The 21,782-nt window shown below is 34.4% G+C and overlaps 1 protein-coding gene across 2 annotated transcripts in view; it reads right to left on the bottom strand.

Moving 5' to 3' along the window:
• GLCCI1 (glucocorticoid induced 1) overlaps positions 1-21,782 on the bottom strand; it is a 101,831-nt gene that overhangs the window by 49,476 nt on the left and 30,573 nt on the right. For both annotated transcript variants that reach the window (XM_044766721.2, XM_044766722.2), the window contains exon 2: positions 20,422-20,573. In XM_044766721.2, the coding sequence (XP_044622656.1) occupies positions 20,422-20,573 (152 nt within the window). The remainder of the gene's footprint in view (positions 1-20,421; positions 20,574-21,782) is intronic.

The following is a 21,782-nucleotide window of genomic DNA, read 5'->3' as shown; positions in this document are numbered from 1 at the left end:
ACTAATTACTTTCATTCTGCACAGCTCTAACTTTTTCAAAGAATATTTACATAAACTGTATCTCCAACTTAAGAGATAAATCAACAGCTCCAATAATTTGGTGACTATACAACATGCCACTGGCAAATGGAACTAAGTCTGACAAGTCTCTTATCTCACAGAATATTTTCTTTCTTCATATTATCATTCTTTTCTTAAAACTGAATGTGAAAACCTATTTACTTCAGAATGTAGTATTAGCTATACAAAAGACATAAAAACCAACTATAAAATAATATTGATGTGCCCAAAATCTATGTAGTTTCTTTATGTATGCAGTTTCTTTAAAAGTGCAAAACCACTGCAAGAGTACTGTCAATCATGTGGCTACAGTTACATGCACATAAACTGTTTAAGTATCTTCATCCTAGTCTCAACTTTCTAACAAATATTCTCCAAAGAGTAATTTCATTTTAATCACATTGATTTAAAATAAGTAGTATGAAAAATGCACTAGTCTACAAATACATTCTATAGACTAGGCTGTCCAACACAACAGTTACTAGCCACATGCAATAATTGAAAATTAAATTCATGAAATTTAAATAAAACTAAAAATTCAGTTCCTTAGTTGCACTAGTACATTTCGAATGCTCAATAATCACATGTGGCTGGTGGCTACCGCCTACCATAGAGGACAGCACAGAAATGGAACGTTTGCATCATTGCAGAAAGTTCTGAGAGTAGTTTTACATATTTAATCACTGATTTTTAACAAGTCATTTTAGTCAAAGCAAAACCAAAAGATGGGGCTACTTGGCTTATGAAATCTATTTAAAGCTTATGCCTGTGAAGTCATAGAAGATGAACTAATTTGTACCCAATTTGTTAAATCTGAATATTTGAGAGATGTTTTACCATTTAAATTAGGAAAACAACAATACAAAATAGCAAAAGGTCTTTCATATCAGCAAACAGTTCCTTCCAACTAGGCTGTTATTCTGTCCATTAATCTAGAGAAGAATTTTATGAACTGTGCTATTTATAACATTGGTCCTGGATGTTAGTAAGAATTTATGACAAAAGGGTTCCATGGTCAAGAAAACGTGGGAAATATTGTCTATCTTCCTCTATTCAACGTACAAGGTAATTAGCATTTTAAAAACTGAAGCATACACACACACTTTAAAAAAAATCTGCTTTACTTTCTTTCTCTTACTTATATGATGTCAGAATTTATTTTACATGTATGCTTATTAACATCCTCCACAGACACCCTGGAAAGAAATACAATCCTCAATAATCTGTATTGAATATAACAGCTTGCTCTTCAGCCACCTTACTTTAGAGAGGATTCTTCCTTTCTAGCTGCTTCCACTTAGATGACCAGTGAAGAGAAAATGAACCTTTCACATACTTGAGCAATGCAGAACCAAAGCCTCTCTCTAAGACTGTTTGTTGACAAAAAGGCTTAAAAAATCTGTTAAGACTAAAGAAATAAAAATGAGTAAGACATAGATTCTGCACTCAATGTGCCATGCTGACCATGTATCCATTCAATTTTCTTGGGGGCTAATATCTATTAACAAGTATAATACCAATTTGCATATAATTACATTTTTGGAAATTAACATAAGCTAATATAAATATTGTTTGGAGTCATGTAGAAAGGAGAGAGGGAGAAACTTTTCTTTACTAAGGAACATTAAACAGTAGTCCCTAACAAGGACTAACAAGCCTGAGTACTTAAGTAAAATGTATAAAATCCATGTCTCTTTAAGCTTCAGTGTGATCAATGCATAACTGAATGAAAGTCTGTGAAGTAATAGTTTTGATTTTCCAGATTATTAACCAGGGAACTTATTCGGAAGAGTTAAGAAGCTATATTTCTGTTTCCAGATCTCAAGGTGAGGGGGAGGGAGGGCGTTGGTGGTAAATCTCTGGATTACAACTTTTGAAAACAGGAAATACCACAGAAATCAACTACTGCCTCCTCTGTGCTAGACATGACAAAATGAAATAATCTGCCTTACTCTGTAAGAAATGCTAATTCAAGAAAAAGCAATCATAAATGTGCCAACAACTTTAAGAATATTCATAGAAATATTATTTCTAAGAATTCACCTGAGAGGTACACCAAAGGAAGCACTGGAAATAACTTAAATGTCATTGTTACCAATAGGGAAATGAAAAATTGTGGCACATTCTCATAATAATAAAAAAAAAACCACAGCACATGGACCACAATCCCACTTTAGTAAGCAAATACACACAAAGAGAAAAAGACTATAAAGAGAGATTTCAAAATATAAATAGTGGTGGGAATTCCAGATAATTCTTTAGTAAATAATTTTTTTTTCCTGTGAAAGAGTCACTCTAAGCTAACACCTATTGTCAACCTTCCTCTTTTTTTTTTCCTCCCAAAAGCCCAAGTACATAGCTGTATATTCTAGTTGTAGGTCCTCCTAGTTCTGTGTGAGCCACCGCCACAGCATGGGTACTGACAGACAAGTCATGTGGTTCTGCGCCCAGGAACTTAACCCGGGCCACCAAAGCAGGGAACCGAACTTTAACCAGGAGGCCATCAGGACTGGCTCATCATCATATTTTATAATAAGAAAAAAATCAGGAAATAAAAGACTTAAAATCATGTCTAGGATATTTAATGGCAGGGGAAAATGCTGTAACTTATTAAATTAAAAAGATTACAAAACACTACCTATAGTATTATCTGAATTCTATTTTTAAAATGGCTTTTAAATTTTTATTTATTTCTTTAAGTGTAAATAATCAAAATATAAAAGGATATATATCAAAATGTTAAAAATGGCTGTGTCTGGCTATTAGGAATATAAGCAACTAATTTTGTGATTTTTGGTATTTTCCCAAATCTTCTACAATGACTACTGTTTTCAAAATTAGAGATAGGATTTTTTTTAATAAGTAAGGTAGCTATGCCAGAGAAGTGGTAAGTGTGGATATACATCTACTCTGAGAAAGCCCAATACAGAGGCACAAAAATTATAACTTTAGATGAAAATGTCAAATCTATTTTGGAAGACAAGTTACATGTAAATTAGGATGTTAGTACACATCACATAAAATACTTTTCACTAGACAGGTTTTCTTTTGACTGAGAGGTTCTCTCACCACTACAAGTACCTATATGTAGATTATCAACTACTGGCTATGGGAATGGAATTAGAGACTTTAGAAAAGCCAAAACATTTAAGTGTTTAGAGTAAGTGAAAACTGAAGGTCACTGGAATGTGAAACACTCAGAAATATTAGTGGAAAGTTATTGATGAGAACACTGAAAGAAATTATAATTTAGTTTGGATACACCTTTCATGGTACACTTTAATTACACAAAGAAAAAATATCTATAAAAATGTTTCTGAAAAGGTTACACATAGAGCTACCATGGGATCCAGCAATTCCTAGAGAAACGGAAACATATGTCCACACAAAAACTTGTATACAAACGTTCACAGCAGTTCATCAACTTATGAGTGTATAAATTGTAGTATATCCATACCCTGGAATATTATTTGGCTATAAAAAGAAATGAAGTAATGATACATACTATAACATGGATGAACCTTAAAAATACTATACTAAGTGAAAGAAGTCAGATACAAAAGGCCACAGATTGTGTGAGTCATTTATATGAAATGTTCAGAACATGTAAATCTATAGAGGCAGAAAGTAGGTCAGTGGGTGCCTACAGCTGAGGGAAAGAGGATGGGGTAAATAGTGAGTGACTGCTAATGGGTACAGTAATTTCTTTTTAGAGTGATGAAAATGTTCTAAATTTTATTATGGCAATGATTGCACAACTCTGAATATATTAAGAACCACTTGAAATGTACTTTAAGTAGGTAAATTGTATAGTATATAAATTATCTCTCAACAAAGCTGTTCTTAAAAAATATTTAAGTCAAAGATCAACCTCATTTTTCAATTGAAAAAAGCCATGTATTGCTGAGCCTAAGAGTCCCAAGCACTGTTTGTATTTTCTCAAAAATAACTTATATTTTCTGTCATGCTTTTCTTGCCAAGTTTCAAGTCACACAGAGGCACAAGTCAGGTAATATAATAGAAAAGGCTATGAGGCACTGTACATCAATAATCTATCCAGTCAGGTTTCTCAAGTTATGGTGAGAATATTTAACAAAGGAACTATAGAGGTAACAGAAAATAAACTATACATCAGAAATATTCTATGGCTTCTTAAAGAAAGAGTTATTAAATAGACTCTTGACAACCAGTTTCTGCTTTAACCAAAAGGAGACTATTATATGAGACATTAAATGTATAAACAATGTTTCAGTTTATTATTTGGTATTTATACTTAATATTACCCATTCTCACAATTTCTATCAGTGCTATTAGGGACAGGTTTAAAATTAAATGATGCTATCTAATTTTCAGGTTTTAGAGTATTCAAACATATTCACTCTTTGGTGTTACAATTTTTTAAGTTACAATTTGCTTTGGTTGTTGGGTTTCAAAAAATTTATTCTACATGTAAAAAAAAGTAGAGGCAATTTTACTTTTTAAAAAATAATATTCCCAAACACTTTAAATAATACATTTAACAATCACATTGGAGTACAGCTGCCTCCAAATTATCCAAGAGATAAACCTCTTTTGTTGTTTATTGATAGCTTTAAACGTCTTTTTTAATCTCTCGTACTTGACAGAAAATCAGTAACAAAGGTGACTACTAGATATCTGCCAAAAACATTTCCACACCATTCTGATATCAATAAAAACTAATAGTGCTCAACTGATGGCATGAATATCATCAATGGTATACCTAAGCAATGAGGGAGGGTGTAGGAGTTTCCATAACAACCTAAGTCCACTCTCCTACACTTGGACCTATAAATCTGAAGTACCATTTTTCATGTTTAAGATTGCACAGTAGACAGCAATAGCTACTTCTGACTGAATGAATCCTGACCCTCCAGGAATTGTTCATTGAGTTTCAGAGCCCTATCATGCCCTGGGGTTATTTGTTTGATTTGTATGCCATAGCTAATAATCCAGACTTAATGCTCATAACTGCATAATCAACTGTCAATACAGTAATGACTTTTTCTGTCCACTTAACTCAATATTATTATATTTAAACCTACTGACAGTAAAATATTATACATTCTAATACAAAGGTGGCTAACATTTATCAACATTTATCATGTCCTAGATACTGTGCTAGAAGTTTACCATAGATTATTTTATGTAATCCTCATTGCAACACCAGTATTATCCCCTAAAAGCTATGAGAATTCCAACAGCACAGAAAATTGTTTTCACTTGATTTATACTAATGTTTCCTACCAATATGATATATCCTATTCCAATCATTCATTTATACAAAATAGTTACTGGTAACTTGAAAGGCATACTGCTTTCTCATACTATACCCTTAACTGTAATGTAATTCTTACACATTTTTAAAGCTTAATGTCTCTATCAAATGTCTTTGTAAGTAAATGCTAACTGTTTATTACTATCACAGGATTTTTGATACAAAATTGATGGGTTATAAAAGGTTGAGAGCCAAGGTACTAGACGACAAAGGTGAAGAAGGTAAGAGTCAGAGGGTTATTCAAAATAAACACAACCTATTTCACAATTTTACCTAGAGCTAGCTTAGGGGTAAAGGTATGGGGAAGAGATGAAGGCAAACAGGTTAATTTTGTTATCTGTTAAACGTTTCTGGTAATGGGAGGAAACTGAGTATATGGGTAACAGGAGTATGGGGAAGGCTCTTCACTACATACCTTTTAGGTTGAATCAAATGAATATATTACCTATTAAAAATTAACAAGTAGAATTTTGAGTTTCTGGTAATTTTAGAGATAGTATTTGAAACTGATGAATAAAACATTAAACGTTTTATGGATTTAAATTTTTCATCAAGACACCTGAGTATATTCCTTTGGCAACCAAAAATATTACTTCCTAAACCAGGAAAACGACTACTTTTGTGTAGACTGTTCAATTCTAGGATTACACAATCTTCTGTCTCTTAATTAGCTAAGTGCTGAAACGGAAAGTAAAGGTATACTGTACAGGAAGGAATCTTTATATATTTACTCAACTGCCAGTTAGAGACGAACTCCATAGAAATAACAATTTAGGTCCCTGGAATGCAATCTAAGAGGCCAAGATGGCCAAATCTTTGTACTTGCTTCCATTTCAAGAAAGACCTCCCACTTTCCAAAACTGTTCCAGCAACTGCTGCTTCTTAAACTTCAACAGCAAGCTCTTCGACAAGGGAGCACCGGAAACCCCAACAGCTGTATCGAGTCTGACTTTTGGTCAGGAAATAAATTTCTGATCAGAGAGGTAAAACAAAGTTCTCTTTGGTATCTATTAATATTTGAGGTATATCATCTACTCCTTTGATTAAAGTCTTCCCCAACCAAGCTCCTTTCACCAAGGGAGGAAAAGGATAGCCACTGTAAATGTAATTCCAATAGCAAAGAATTTATCTATTTTAGAGTTGTTGACTTTATTAAACGTTGGCTAAATTTTAGCCAAATGCTAAGTACTTACTCCAGATTTTCTTAAAAACAAATAAAAATAAACAGATTTCTAGGGAAAGATGTTAGCAGAGAGGTAGGATCATAAAACTCGATACACTCAAATTTAATGAAATTAGGAAAAAGAAATTAAGATGCTACTTTTTATGTATTTTGGCATGTTTAAATGTTTCACACTTGAAATTCTGAAAATTAATTTAAAACAATAAAATATCAAAGAAAAACATCATCTAGAGAAAGGGAAACAGAGGTATGCAGAATTTCATTTAAGATCTAACCATCCCATTGCTCATCTCTCAAAGAATACAAGAGGTAAACTAGAAAAGTTCTGAAATCTTTTTCTGATACCAACTTTGGAGGGAAGATGAATGAGGGAAGTAGACAGGCAGTCAAAGTGGATGGACTTGTCTAGAATAAAAGCTACTTTCACCTCAACTGCCCATCAGACATTTAAAAAAAACTGCCAGGCTCACCATGTCATTTTCCCCTAACTGGGAGGAATACAGCAGATGACTCCAAAATAAATAAATAAATAAATGGCTCAAAGCCAATTATTTCCAGCAATAAGCAAGATTTACCAGAACAGAAAGACAAAAGACAAAAAATAACTAAGAAATGAAAACCATGAGAAAGAGGTAGGAGGAAAGGAGGAAGAAATTTCCTTTTGAAGTTCCCCTTTCCAGCTGTGAATTAACAGTGCCATGGACAATATTCAAACATTCACCTGCCTTTCTCCTCTCTGCTAGTAAATATAAATAATACTAACAATTACTTATTGATAATGTGTCAGTCACTATTCTTAGGATTTCAAATGCAGTAACTAAATTGAACTCTTAGAACAATCCTACAAGGTACAATGTCCCATTAACAAATGAGGAAACTGAGGAACAGAGGTAAAGCCATTTGCCCAAAATTGCAAAGCCAGAAAATGCTGGAACCCAGATTCAAAACTAAGCATTCTGATTCCAGAAACAGAGCTCTTGATTGATGGAAAGAAAACAGTGGAGCCGGCCTGGTAGTGTAGCGGTTAAGTTTGTGTGCTCTGCTTTGGCAGCCCAGGGTTCACAGTTCAGATCCCGGGTGCTTGTCAAGCCATGCTGTGGTGGCATCCCACATAAAAACTAGAGGAAGACTGGCACAGATGTCAGCTCAGTGACAATCTTCTTCAAGCAAAAAGTGGAAGACTGGGAACAGCTGTTAGCTCAGGGCCAATCTTTCTCATAAATAAATAAATAGATAGATAAATAAATAAAAGTGACTAAAAAAAGAAAACAGGGTTTATTTACAATGTTAACTTATATCATGAAAAGGTTAAATTCAGGGAGAAATATTAATCAAGGTAGAGACTATTCTATAACAATAAACAATACCAACCATAAGGAAGATATAATGTACATAAATTTTTAAACATCTATAATATTATCAAGATCTATAAGGCAAGACCACTGGAAACAGATGCCAACAAAAAATTTTAACTCCACAACTGCCAGCTCATGACAGAACAGACATAAATAAAATGGGTTATATGGAAACTGAATAATTAATAAGGTTGAATATATAATGAATTTTATACCTAAAAGTAAAGACTATACCTTATTTTCAAATACTCAAAAAGCATTAAGAAAAAAACGGATCATACATTATGCCACAAAGAAAATTTCAAGGAAGTTTCCAGAGACCTATAATTCTATACTCTTTACTATAATACAATAAAAGTAGAAATCAGATTTTTACTAGGAAAAGAAACTTTAACCATTTAGAAATTAAAAACAAAACAAAAAGCTCTCATATGCTAAACAGGATATTAAAACTGAAATTGTGTAATATCTTGAAAATATAACTAACGGAAACATTATATACTAGCCAAAGCTGAGCTGAAAGGACAAATCTTGGCATAAAACACTTATATTACTACACAAGAAATATCCAAATACAAAAGTTATGCATTCATCTCCAGAATCTAGAAGAAGAATATACACTACAGGAAGGCAGAAGAAAGGCAATGACAGAGTGAAGTCAGAGGGCAATGAACTAGAAAAGAAAAAAAAAAAAAACAGGAAAATATATTCAACAGCTTAAAATCTTTTTTAAATACTACCATCTAATAAATTTCATCACTCAAAACAGAAACAGGCAATATTAAAAATGAGAAAAGAAAAATAACTGCAGATAGCAAAATTAAAAGAATTACACAAGAGCACTTTGTGAAACTCTACGCAAATACACTTGAAAATCTGGATGAAATGGGTTATATTCAAGGAAAACAAAAGAAAAAATTGAACAAAAGAAACAGAAACCAAAAGAGACCAAAAGCCACAGAAGAAATTGAGATCTACTAAAGACCTACAGTCCAAAAACATACTAGTCTAGTCTGCTTCATAGGTAAAATTCTTTCAGACTCAACTAATAGATAATTACAATGATATTTACACCATGCCAGAGCAGAGGAAGGAAATCTTGCAAAACCTTTTTATGAAGCAAGTATAACAACTTAAGGATTACATTATGAAAAAGAAAAAATTTCAGACCTTATTTCCAAATATTGAAACAAATATAATAAATATTAACAAACACTTCATTTGCCACTATATATGTAGAAAAAGAACTCCATAAACTAATAGCATTTATTCCAGAAATCTAATTATGGACCACTTATTAAGCAATCTATTAAAGAAATTCACATTATAGGTTATGAATCAAAACAATATATTCATTTCAATGACAAAATGTGAAGAATCACTCCTGATTTTAAAAAACCAGAAAAACGATTAGTAAAACAAGCACGTGTGTTTGATGAATGCAAAGCATACATGCTTCATAGCAAAAGTCAGTATATCACGTCCAGTCAGAAAACTTAGATGTATTACCATTAGAGTCAAGAACAAGCCAAAGCATTCACTACCATAGCCATTAGTTAACATGGTTGTGGGAGTGTTAACAAACGCAATTCTAAGAGAGGACGTATAACAAGTGATAAATAATGGAAAGGAGGCAGCAGAATTAGTATTTGTATAATCATATACCTGGAAAGCCAAAAAGAACTACCTGAAAAATCACTAGAAACAAGAAAATTCCAATTGAAAATGTCATATAAACAAATTAGAAAGCATAATTTAAGATCCTAATTACAATCTTAACCAAAAAAGACTCAGGTATAAGTTTAACAGGAAATGTGTTGATCCCATAAGAAGAAAGTTCCTGAAACGTTCCTCAAGGACAAAAATAACAATTGAATAAATAAAAAGACAGATCTCTTTCTTGGATAAGACTCAATATGGTAAAGCTGACAATTCTACATAAATATTTAATTGCAATACAAAACATTTTAGGAAGAATTTGACAAATACGCAAGACTAGACAGGAATATTCTAAAAATAAATGTAGGGGCTGGCCCGTGGCTGAGTGGTTAAGTTCGCGCACTCTGCTTCGGTGGTCCAGGGATTCGCCGGTTTGGAGCCTGGGTGCGGACATGGCACCGCTCATCAGGCTATGCTGAGGCAGCATCCCGCGTACCACAACTAGAAGGACCTACAACTACAATATACAACTATGTACCGGGGGCTTTAGGAGGAAAAGGAAAAATAAAACCTTAAAAGAAAAAAAAAAAGTGTAATGAGTGGGACTAGCCATATAAGCTACTAAATACAATCTATAAAAATGAATTACCAAGGAACAAAAATTAAAACCATTCAGTGTTGAACAGGCACAAAAATATTTCAATGTTATATAGACCAGAGAGTCCAGAAAGGGACCCAAAACAAGAATGGGGATTTATTATATGACAAGGGTGACACTGCAAATCCGTAGGGAAAATTATTCAACAACTGGTTGGTTACTTGGAAACATAAACAAATAAAGCTGGATCCCATCTTAATCCTTCCATTAAAATAAACCCCAGAAGGATCAAAGATATAAATGTAAAATAAATAAATAAATAAAAGTTTTAGAAGAAAACATGGGTTAAAAAAATGTTTTTTATTTTAGGGAAAATCCTTTTTAACCATAACATAATACAAAAAGCCACAGAATACAGATGAATGGAATAGAATAGAATGCCAGAAATAAACCCTTGCATATATGGTCAATTGATTCTTGATGGAGATATTAAGACCATTCAAGGGGGGAAAGGATGGCCTTTTCAAAAAATGCTATTGGATATCTATATGCAAAAGCATTAAGCTGAATCCTTGCCTTACACCATATACAAATTAACTCAAAATGGATGAAAGACCTAAACTATAAAACTCTTAGTAGAACACAAGTGAAAAGCCTCAACACACTGGAGTTTGGCAAAGATTTCTTGGATAAGACACCAAAAGCAAAGGCAACAAAATGAAAAATAAACTGGACTTTACCATAATCAAAAACTAGGATACTATCAAGAGAGTGAAAAGGCAACCCACAGAATGGGCGAAAATACTTACAAATCATCTATCTGATAAGGGAATAACATCCAGAATATATAAAAAATTCCTAAAATTCAACAAAAAAATAAACCAATTCAATAATGGACAAAGAGCTTAAATAGACATTTCGCCAATGAAGATATACAGATGGCCAAAAAGTATATGAAAAGATGCTCCATTAAGGAATTATAAATCAAAAGTACTATGAGATACTACTTCACATCCATTAGGATGGCTATAATGAAAAAAAAAACCCAGAAAATAACAAGTGTTGACGAGGATGTAGAGAAATTGGAGTCCTTACACATTGTTGCTGGGAATGTAGAATGGTGCAGCCACCATGGAAAACAGTACGGTGGTTCCTCAAAAATCTAAACATACAATTAGCACATTACCCAGCAATTCTACTTCTGGGAGTATACCCAAAAGAACTGAAAGCATTTTTGTACATACATGTTCACACCAGCATTATTCACAGTTGCCAAAGGTGGACACAACCCAAATGTCCATCAACTAATGAATGGATAAAGAAAATGTGGTATATACATATAATGGATTACTATTCAGCTTTAAAAAGGAAAGAAATTTAGATACATGTTACAACATGGATGAATCCTGAAAACATTTTACTAAGTGAAACAAGCCAGACACAAAAAGATACATGCAGTACGATTATTCATATTTGACGTTCCCAGAGTAGTCAAACTCACAGAGACATAAAATGGTGGCTGCTAGGGGCTGAGGGGAGGGAGGAATAAGAAGTTGGTATTTAATGAATACAAAGTTTCAGTTGGGGAAAATGAAAAAGTTCTACAGATGGATGGTGGTGATGGTTGCACAACAATGTGAATGTACTCAATGCTATAGTTTTAACTATATACTTAAAAATAGTTAAATGTTAAATTTTATGTTATATATATTTTATTACAATTAAAAAAATGAAAATAGAAAAACAAAAAAAGAATGAGGTAGGGATTTACACGTTATGATAAGAAGGGATGATTATGATCCATCAAATGGAAAAAGTAAGTTAGAGATACAATGCACAGTATGATTCCAACTGTGTGTCCATATGTTTAAAGAATATACTTACACATGTATAGAAAATTTCTTAAAACATGTACCAATAAAAAAAATCTGTTAATAATGATTCACTAAGAACTGTATCTGGGGAGTCAGAAATTATTTATGTTCTTCTATATTATATGGATTATTTTACCATCAGACTATTTTTAAATAATATTAAAATTAGATAAAACTCAAAAATACATAACAAAGTATTTTATACTTCTTTTAACTTAGCAGACTTAGAAACATTCTGAGATAATTATCGAAGGTCTATAAATAGATCACCAAGCATAGCCTATAAGAACTGAGCAGCACAGAGATATAAGATATTATGACGGGGAGCTGACCTTGGGGGTGATGTCTAAAATAGAAATTCTCTGTTGAGGCAAGTAATTTTTTTTCTTTTCCAAATAAAAAGCATTAAATTCAGCACTATATTAGCTGACCTTGGAGGTGAGGTCTGAAATAGAAATTCTGTGTTTAGGCAAGTGATTTTTCTTTTCCAAATTTTTTCCAAATGCTTTCCATCTTTTCTAAATGCTTTTCCAAATAAAAAGCATTAAATTCAGCATTATATTAGAATATAAATATAATGTAAAGTACTTTAGATCCTTACTTAAAAAGAGGAAAGAAGGTAGAAAGTGGTAGTGGTTTGAGCTTATTGTATTGAACACATTTGCTTCCAGAAAGCCTGTTAATCAGAATCAGCTGTAGTAGATTCCGTATTAGTGGAAGACACAATTCCTCTTTGCCTAGACCAGGTTTCAAGTTTAATGGACATTTCCGCAGAGGTGACTCATTGAGGCTGAGGTAGCCTATTCCAGGGGCTGTTTCTGATGGCTACTTATAAAGAGAAAATTGCTTCTAACGCTACCAGGAAAAAAGAGACAAGGTCAGTCAAACTCGAAGAAAAGTGTAGCAGCATGATAAACTTTTAAGACTTTGCTTGAAAAGAAAGTTTAAAATAAGATCAAGAAGAAAGGTTAATTAAGAGAATGACAAAAATTTGAGGGAAAAAATTCACTTTTAGTACTGATTTTTTCTTTCATTCCACTTTGATACTGATTTTATGTTCATATTGAATCTTCTGAAAGATGAGAATTGAGAAACACACTATACTCTAAAAGGTACACAAAAATTGGTAAAAGGGTTATAGATTGCATGTTAATCAGTAAAGACAAGATTATACTATAGTGACTACTCAATCTCCAAATCCCAATGGCTTGAAACTACGAAGGTTAATTTCTTGCTCACACTACATGTACATAATGGGTCAGAAAGAAGGCTTTGCTTAATCAATCAACGTAGTACACCACATCAACAAACTGAGGAATAAAAACCACATGATCATCTCAATAGATGCAGAGAAGGCATTTGACAAGATCCAACAGCCATTTATGATAAAAACTCTGAACAAAATGGGCATAGAAGGAAACTACCTCAACATAATAAAGGCGATATATGACAAACCCATAGCCAACATCATACTCAATGGGCAAAAGCTGAACGCCATCCCCCTGAAAGCAGGAACGAGACAAGGATGCCCTCTATCACCACTCTTATTTCACATAGTACTGGAGGTCCTGGCCAGAGCAATCAGGCAAGAAAAAGGAGTAAAAGGAATCCAAATAGGGAGGGAAGAAGTGAAACTCTCGCTGTTTGCAGACGACATGATCTTATATACAGAAAACCCCAAAGAATCCATTGGAAAACTGTTAGAAGTAATCAACAACTACAGCAAAGTTGCAGGGTATAAAATCAATTTGCATAAATCAGTAGCATTTCTATACTCCAGTAATGAACCAACAAAAAAAGAACTCAAGAACACAATACCATTCACAATCGCAACAAAAAGAATAAAATACCTTGGGGTAAATTTAACTAAGGAGGTGAAGAACCTATATAATGAAAATTACAAGGCCTTTCTGAGAGAATTAGATGACGACATAAGGAGATGGAAAGACATCCCACGTACATGGACTGGAAGAATAAACATAGTTAAAATGTCCGTTCTACCTAAAGCAATCTACAGATTCAACGCCATCCCAATCAGAATCCCAAGGACATTCTTTACAGAATTAGAACAAAGAATCCTAAAATTCATATGGGGCAACAAAAGACACCAAATTTCTAAAGCAATCCTGAGAAAAAAGAACAAAACGGGAGGCATCAGAATCCCTAACTTCAAAACATACTACAAAGCTACAGTAATCAAAACAGCATGGTACTGGTACAAAAAGAGGTGCACAGATAAATGGAACAGAATTGAAAGCCCAGAAATAAAGCCACACATCTATGGACAGCTTATCTTCGACAAAGGAGCTGAGGGCATACAATGGAGAAAAGAAAGTCTTTTCAACAAATGGTGCTGGGAAAACTGGAAAGCCACATGTAAAAGAATGAAAATTGACCATTCTTTTTCACCATTCACCAAAATAAACTCAAAATGGATCAAAGACCTAAAGGTGAGACCTGAAACCATAAGGCTTCTGGAAGAAAACGTAGGCAGTACACTCTTTGACATCAGTATTAAAAGGATCTTTTTGGACACCATGTCTTCTCAGAGAAGGGAAACAATAGAAAGAATAAACAAATGGGACTTCATCAGACTAAAGAGCTTCTTCAAGGCAAATTAAAACAGGATTGAAACAAAAAAACAACCCACTAACTGGGAAAAAATATTTGCAAGTCATATATCTGACAAAGGCTTAATATCCATAATATAGAAAGAACTCTCACAACTCAACAACAAAACATCAAACAACCCAATCAAAAAATGGGCTGCAGACATGAACAGACATTTCTCCAAAGAAGATATACTGATGGTCAATAGGCACATGAAAAGATGCTCATCATCGCTGATCATCAGGGAAATGCAAATCAAAACTACACTAAGATATCACCTTACACCCATTAGAATGACAAAAATATCTAAAACTAATAGTAACAAATGTTGGAGAGGTTGTGGAGAAAAAGGAACCCTCATACACTACTGGTGGGAATGCAAACTGGTGCAGCCACTATGGAAAACAGTATGGAGATTCCTCAAAAAATTAAAAATAGAACTACCATACGATCCAGCCATCCCACTTACTGGGTATTTATCCAAAGAGCTTGAAGTCAGCAATCCCAAAAGTCCTACGCACCCCAATGTTCATTGCAGCATTATTTACAATAGCCAAGACATGGAAGCAACCTAAGTGCCCAGCAACAGATGAATGGATAAAGAAGATGTGGTACATATATACAATGGAATACTACTCAGCTGTAAAACAGAACAAAACCATTCCATTTGCAATAACATGGATGGACCTTGAGGGAATTATGTTAAGTGAAATAAGCCAGCGAGAGAAGGATAATCTGTGTATGACTCCACTCATATGAGGAATTTAAAATTATGGACTAAGAACAGTTTAGTGGATACCAGGGGAAAGGTGGGGTGGGGGGTGGGCACAAAGGGTGAAGTGGTGCACCTACAACACGAATGACAAACATTAACGTACAACTGAAATTTCACAAGATTGTAACCTATCATTAACTCAATTAAAAAAAAAAAAAGAAAGAAGGCTTTGCTTGTCACTGTCACTCAGGGACCCAGATGGACACAGTAGCAGTGAATACTGTTACTTCCCCTTGTCAGAGTGAATTCACCAGCCAGCTCTTTAAAGCTTCTTCCCAAAGCAAGTCTCATGGCCACACTTAATTTCAAGTGGGCAGAGATGTATAATCCTACCTTGTGCCAAGGAGAAAGAAGGAAAATATTTGTTAACGGCTCTAATCACTACTATACCTGGGAGGTCTGAGGAAACACCTTTGATTACTGTTGTATACCTTTTTTATTGTTTGACCAGTTTGCAAAGAGTATATGCTACTTTCTCATTTAAAAACACACTCCACACAGAATTCTAAATTTGTCCAGAGATGAAGTTTCATACTTCAGACTACAGGGCTAAAACTGAGGAAATACTATTGTCTAAATACAGTAACCATAACTGCAAGTTCACTTTTAAGAGTTGGTAATAAATTTTTGTTTAAAAAATGTTGTATCTGCAAGGCTAATGTAACAAAGTAACATCAAATTCCACAAAAGGTTTTTAGTTTTTCTATTAAGCTACAGAGATTATTCTAATAAACTGGCAATGATCCATTTCTTCACTGGCCTTAAAAACGTAAAGCTGTCTCTTTTGGTCCTCAGAATAAATGTGTGAATGCGCAAATCAAGTATTAATAACTTCAATTTACAGAAAAGGAAATTGAAGTTTGGACTACACAGCACTTAATTGGGCCATGATTTTTTCCCAACATTTTATTTTAAAAAATTCAAACATAAAGAACAGTGGAAGAAACTTCTCAGTGAGTACTCATAAAGTCAACACTTAGATTCTATATTTAACATTTTGCTGTATTTGCCTCATCACGCATCTATACATCTATCTATCCATCAATTGATCTTATTTTTTGTTAATTTCCAAGTAAGTTACAGACAGAAGTATACTTCACCCCTAAACGTCTTACTGGAGTTCAATATTTGTTTATATTCTATATTTTTAAAGTTAAGTTATACAGTAAAGTGCATAAGTGTACACCTGGGTAAGTTCTGATAAGTGCATTCAAAACATGTAACCAAAATTTCTATCAAGATTTATAACACTTCCATCATCCCAGAAAGTTCCCTCACATTGGGCCTTAATTTGAACACAAGATCTCCCTCCAAAGTCCATTGTTTTTTCACAACACTATGCTACTTCTTTTCAAAAGGCTTAAAGTGTTAATATATTAAACATTAAGAACTTTTTCACCCCCAATAATTAAGGTAGTTGAAATATAGAAATACAAAAGGAAGAAAATACTAGAGATACCCTCCACCAAAACCAGACAGCCTAGGTATCTAATATCTACAGCAAGTTGACTGTTATCACCTTTCCTCCACTAACTCTCATTAAATAAACAAAAACTTCTACTTTCCTCCTCAAGAGTTTAAGAGTTAATCTGGGAGGAATAGGTGTGACAATAATAACCATCTCATATATTCATCTCTTGTATCTGCAATTAAACTAAGAGGTGCTTTGGGCAAGACCATTTCTTATGCTTGTGAGGCAAGCACTAGGTTAAGTGCTATGTCCTTTAGTGGTTACTAGGAAAGGCAGTGGGGAACTGGAGAAAAAGCAAAAGCTTTGGAATCAGCCAAATCTGGGTTCAAATCTCTTCATATTTATTAGCTATATAACCACATACAAATTACTTAATTTCCTTAAAATGAGGCCTATATTTTGCCTTCCTTTCAATGTCAGGTTTCCCAAATAAACGACTTACATGTAAGACTCAAGCAAGAGAAGCCTCTACCCCAGACCTCAAACTTTAGTGGGAATTGCTCTGGCCCTCTTCCAGCCACATGCCTCCACACAGGGTACAGACATCTTGAGGTCAAGAGGACGTGCACATCATGAGGCCACACCTCTGCCATAGACTACGCTCTGGGCAATCTAGTCCCAGGAATTTCTTGCCCAAATAGCAGCGAGCTTGGCTTCCAAGGTTGGCAAGGACTTATTCCCTGGGTCTCCCTTCCTGAGGGAGTATGGATGGAGCAGAAATATGAAGACTGGGGGGCGGTTCAAACATCTGTGTAAAGCCACTCTTCAGAGTACAGAATGCTATGCAGGGTGGGAAGACATACAGGTTTAAGTTCAGAAGGTGGTGAAGCCTTGGCCCATGTAGACACATTCTGGCAATGTAACTTAGTTAAAATCTAAACTTCAAGGTCCATATGAAGGTTTACTTGCCAAAGCAGAAGGATAAAATATATTTTATGCAATAGTTTGTTAATTTAACTTATACAGATATGGTATGTGGATCTTCATTTATAATTGCTCCAGACTCCGCAAATGTTACAAACGGGCCTGTGTGCTGTTAGTTGTTAGTGCCTTTCAGTCAAATCCAACTCTTAGTGACCCCATGTACAGCAGAGTGGAATCCTGTCCAGTCTTTCTATCTCCCCCTCTCACCTTCCAGCACTGTATCAGACAAGGCTCCACTGTTCTTCATAGGATTTTCATGGCCAACTTTTTGGGAAATAGGTGGCCAGGTCCTTCTTCCTATAACGTCTAGTCTGGAAGCTCCACTGAAACCTGTCTACCATGGGTAACTCTGCTGGTATTTGAAATACTCAGGGCATAGCTTTCAGCATCATAGCAACACGTAGGCACTACTGTATCACAACACACAGATGGGTGGTGTGGTTCCCTGACCAGAAACGAACCCTGACGACGGTGGTGAGAGTGCTGAATTTTAACACTACACCACCAGGGCTGGCTGGGCCTGTCTCTATCTACTACTGCTAAGCTAATGTGCACTGCCACATTCATTTTCAAATATTATCATATTTAGTCATATAACATTATCATGAGTTAGGTTTCATTAACTCCACCACACAGATAAAGAAATAACATGCTTTAGAAACCTACTCAGTGCCCTTTTCTTCTATCTCCATATCACTCTCTTAATTCCCAAATACTCTGAGTTCCCTCCTCTACCAAATCATCAATACCACACTCTCCAAGACAGTGTGCCCTTAATCCCTAAATCCAGTCCTTATTCTCCATGACATCTCTTTAGCACCTGATACTATTAACAAGGTTCCCTTTCTTAGAACAGCTTTCCCTTTGGCTTCTAAGGCTAGACTACTTCAGTTCTCTTAGCCTTTGTTCTTTCTTTGGCTCCTCCTCTGAGTTTCTCAGCATTTTTGTGAAGGATGAGTAAGATAATGTTTCTGGAGAGTGTCAGCATAAAGCACATATATTCAATAAAAGGCAGGCTTTTAAAATTTAATCTAAAAAGAAGAGCTACCACTTTTAAGCACAGTGCCAGTTAGTCTACTAGACGATACACACACACACACACACACACGCACGCACACTATTCCATTTATCCTAACAGCATCATAAAACTGAAGTTCAGACTGTTGACAAATTAACCTGTATTAGAAACCTGGCTCCAGCACTTTCTAGTTTTATGATCCTGAGTAAGTCACTTAACTTCACTGAGTTTCTGCTTCCCCATCTGTGTAATCTTACAATGTTCTTGTGAGACTTAAACAAAGCACAAGATATAAAACACACAGCACATGGTACATAATCAGTAAATGTTAACTCCCTCCTCTTGTTACTTCCAAGTGAATACATTAGTTTCCTCTCTTTTCCTTGTGTGGATTTCCAAAAACTAAGTCCTTGGTCCCTTGACCTTCTTTCTTTATATGCTATACTACATTTTATCATACTTGTGAACCCAACCCCTCCAGAAAGATGGTTTTGAATTATCTGTGTCCATTCCTAGGTGTCCAGGCCGACATCTCTAAGTTTTGCTAGTCATTTCTACTTGAGAATCCCACTGCCTACCATATTAAACCCATCCTTTTCCTCACAAAATGAAGAATGGAAAGCAAAACACTAGGGTGGAATAAAATATTACAAAGGCAGAATTGATAGGATGGATGACAAAGAAGCTAACTTCACAGTTTCAAGGTTCTCTGCGAAAATTCAAAAAATTGAGAAGATTCTCATAGATCATGTCCAAAATTTTCTCCCCTTTCTCTCTTCTCGCATTCGTCAGATAAGAAACTCTAATCCTTCTATTTCCTGACCTACAAAGCCCAAAATGTTCTCATACATTTGAATTTCTTCACATTTAAATGCCCCATTCATCTAAAATCTAACTATATACTATCTTCTATCACCAATTTTCATAAATTTATATCTTATTTTCCTAACTATACTGTAAGTTCTTTAAGGCCAATAACCACCTCCTATACTTTTATTAGTATTCTTCATAATGTTGATTGACTACAGTTATGAAGACATGATCAAGAACTCAGAAATCATAAATTAAGTTTTCAGATTTTCTTCTGACATGGAAGGAAAAGCTTTTCAAATCAAAAGCTTGGAGAACCTTCCACAGATAGGGGAAGTGTGACAAAGTAAATTTTCTATCTTTTGCCAAAGGTTTTAGTCTTGTCTTTAAACAGAAAAAAAAAATCCTTTAACATAAATTTCCTTAGCCATGCTAATACTTTATAAATTATTTCCAAGAACTGTGCAAACTTTTCTTCAAAAATTACTTATATTTTCTAACATGCTTACTAGTCATTATATTAATTTCTGTTGGAAAGCAATTATTGAAACTATAAGTCTCAAAAACTGTATAACTTATGTGCTATTAAATATTAAATAAATTTTAAAAATTTCAAATCCAAATGAAAAAAAACAATTTATCTAAAGCTTATTAAAAGAAATGGCTTTCTTCTTTGGTTGAATATATTACATTTCAAATTTGGGAAATTTTTATTAAATTACATTTTCTTTACTGGGATCAAAACAGAACTGCCGAGCAAGGAAACTGATTTTGATTGCTTATTTTACCTGAGTAGCTTTATCTTTCATGCACGAAGGGTAATGAACATGAGGATCCCGCGGCCACTGTCCTGTGAGGTAAGGTCCCGTTATCGTATCCAAGGAAGAGGTTCGCCTGATCGTACTAGAGGTTCGAACTTGCTGAGATTTTGGCCTGTCCACTATAAAGAGTGAAAAAGAATTAGATTAGTTGGTAACAAAGCAAACTTTAAAACTATCTAAACTTCATAGTTTGTAGAACATCACCCTGTCAATTTTCCCTATATTTACCCTAACTGCCCTGTTACATGATCTGATGAAATTTACAGACTGTCTTCAAAGGAAAATACATTCACATATTAAATCTTGCATACACTTTCAGGGCGGGCGCAGACTCTATGAAACCCATCCATGGTTATTCATTGTCTTTAACTTACAGCCCCTATTTTTCACAATTTGGCTCCCATATACCTCAATGTTTAATGTCTTGCCACTCCTTCATAAGCCCATGCTAACTACTAATTGCCACATTAATTGCAGTTTCCAAAATGTAAAACACTCCCTTCTCCACCCCTATGTTCTATTATTTCCTGAGCCCAGCTCTCCGTCCTTGTTCACTTGACAAACCCTTATCTTCAAGACCAGCTCGGGTGTCACACTGCCTCTATGCAACCTTTCCCAATACCATTCTTTCTCTATCTCTATCATTCTCTGTTTAAAATATATGTGCCCTCCTCTGCTTGCACAGAACCCTAAGTTTGTCTCCCTCCCCCACCTGAGCATAAGTTTAGTCCCTACAGACTGAAAAGGAGTTAATGCTCAATACTAATTTAACAAATGTATTCACAGTGGCACAAAAATAATGGTTATCAAGAACCCTGTATTTTAATTCAACTTCCTCATTTATGGATGAAGAATTTGAAGCCCAGAGGGATAAAACAGGACTGCTAACAGATGACAGAGGTAAAAAAGGTACTAAGATCTCCACACACGTTTCAATCTACTAAAACAATCTACCTCTCCTCTCCATATGGATAACACAGGTACCTCTGTTGAAAATTGAAGTGATCATACTGAACTCCTTTTCATATATACATTTATGATATAAATCATATATACAAGATTTTTCATATATACATCCCAAATAATTTACTACTGATGTACATTCTATAAGAAAATCCAGTGGATTATAAACTCCAAGGTTCAGAGTCTTATTCAGAGGTATATCTCACATCAAACAAAAGGCCTTGCATATTACAGAACAAGCAACATTTGTTATTGAATGCTGTCTTTTAGCTATCTTCCTGAAACCAGAATAGATAGTTTTATCAGAAAGCGCAGTATACTCTGATGTTTTTGCATTATTTATATATCTTAACAACTGCAGTTTT

Source organism: Equus asinus, chromosome 1, assembly GCF_041296235.1.
Source record: "Equus asinus isolate D_3611 breed Donkey chromosome 1, EquAss-T2T_v2, whole genome shotgun sequence".
Lineage (NCBI taxonomy): Eukaryota > Metazoa > Chordata > Mammalia > Perissodactyla > Equidae > Equus > Equus asinus.
This window is presented reverse-complemented; position numbering and strand designations above follow the sequence as displayed.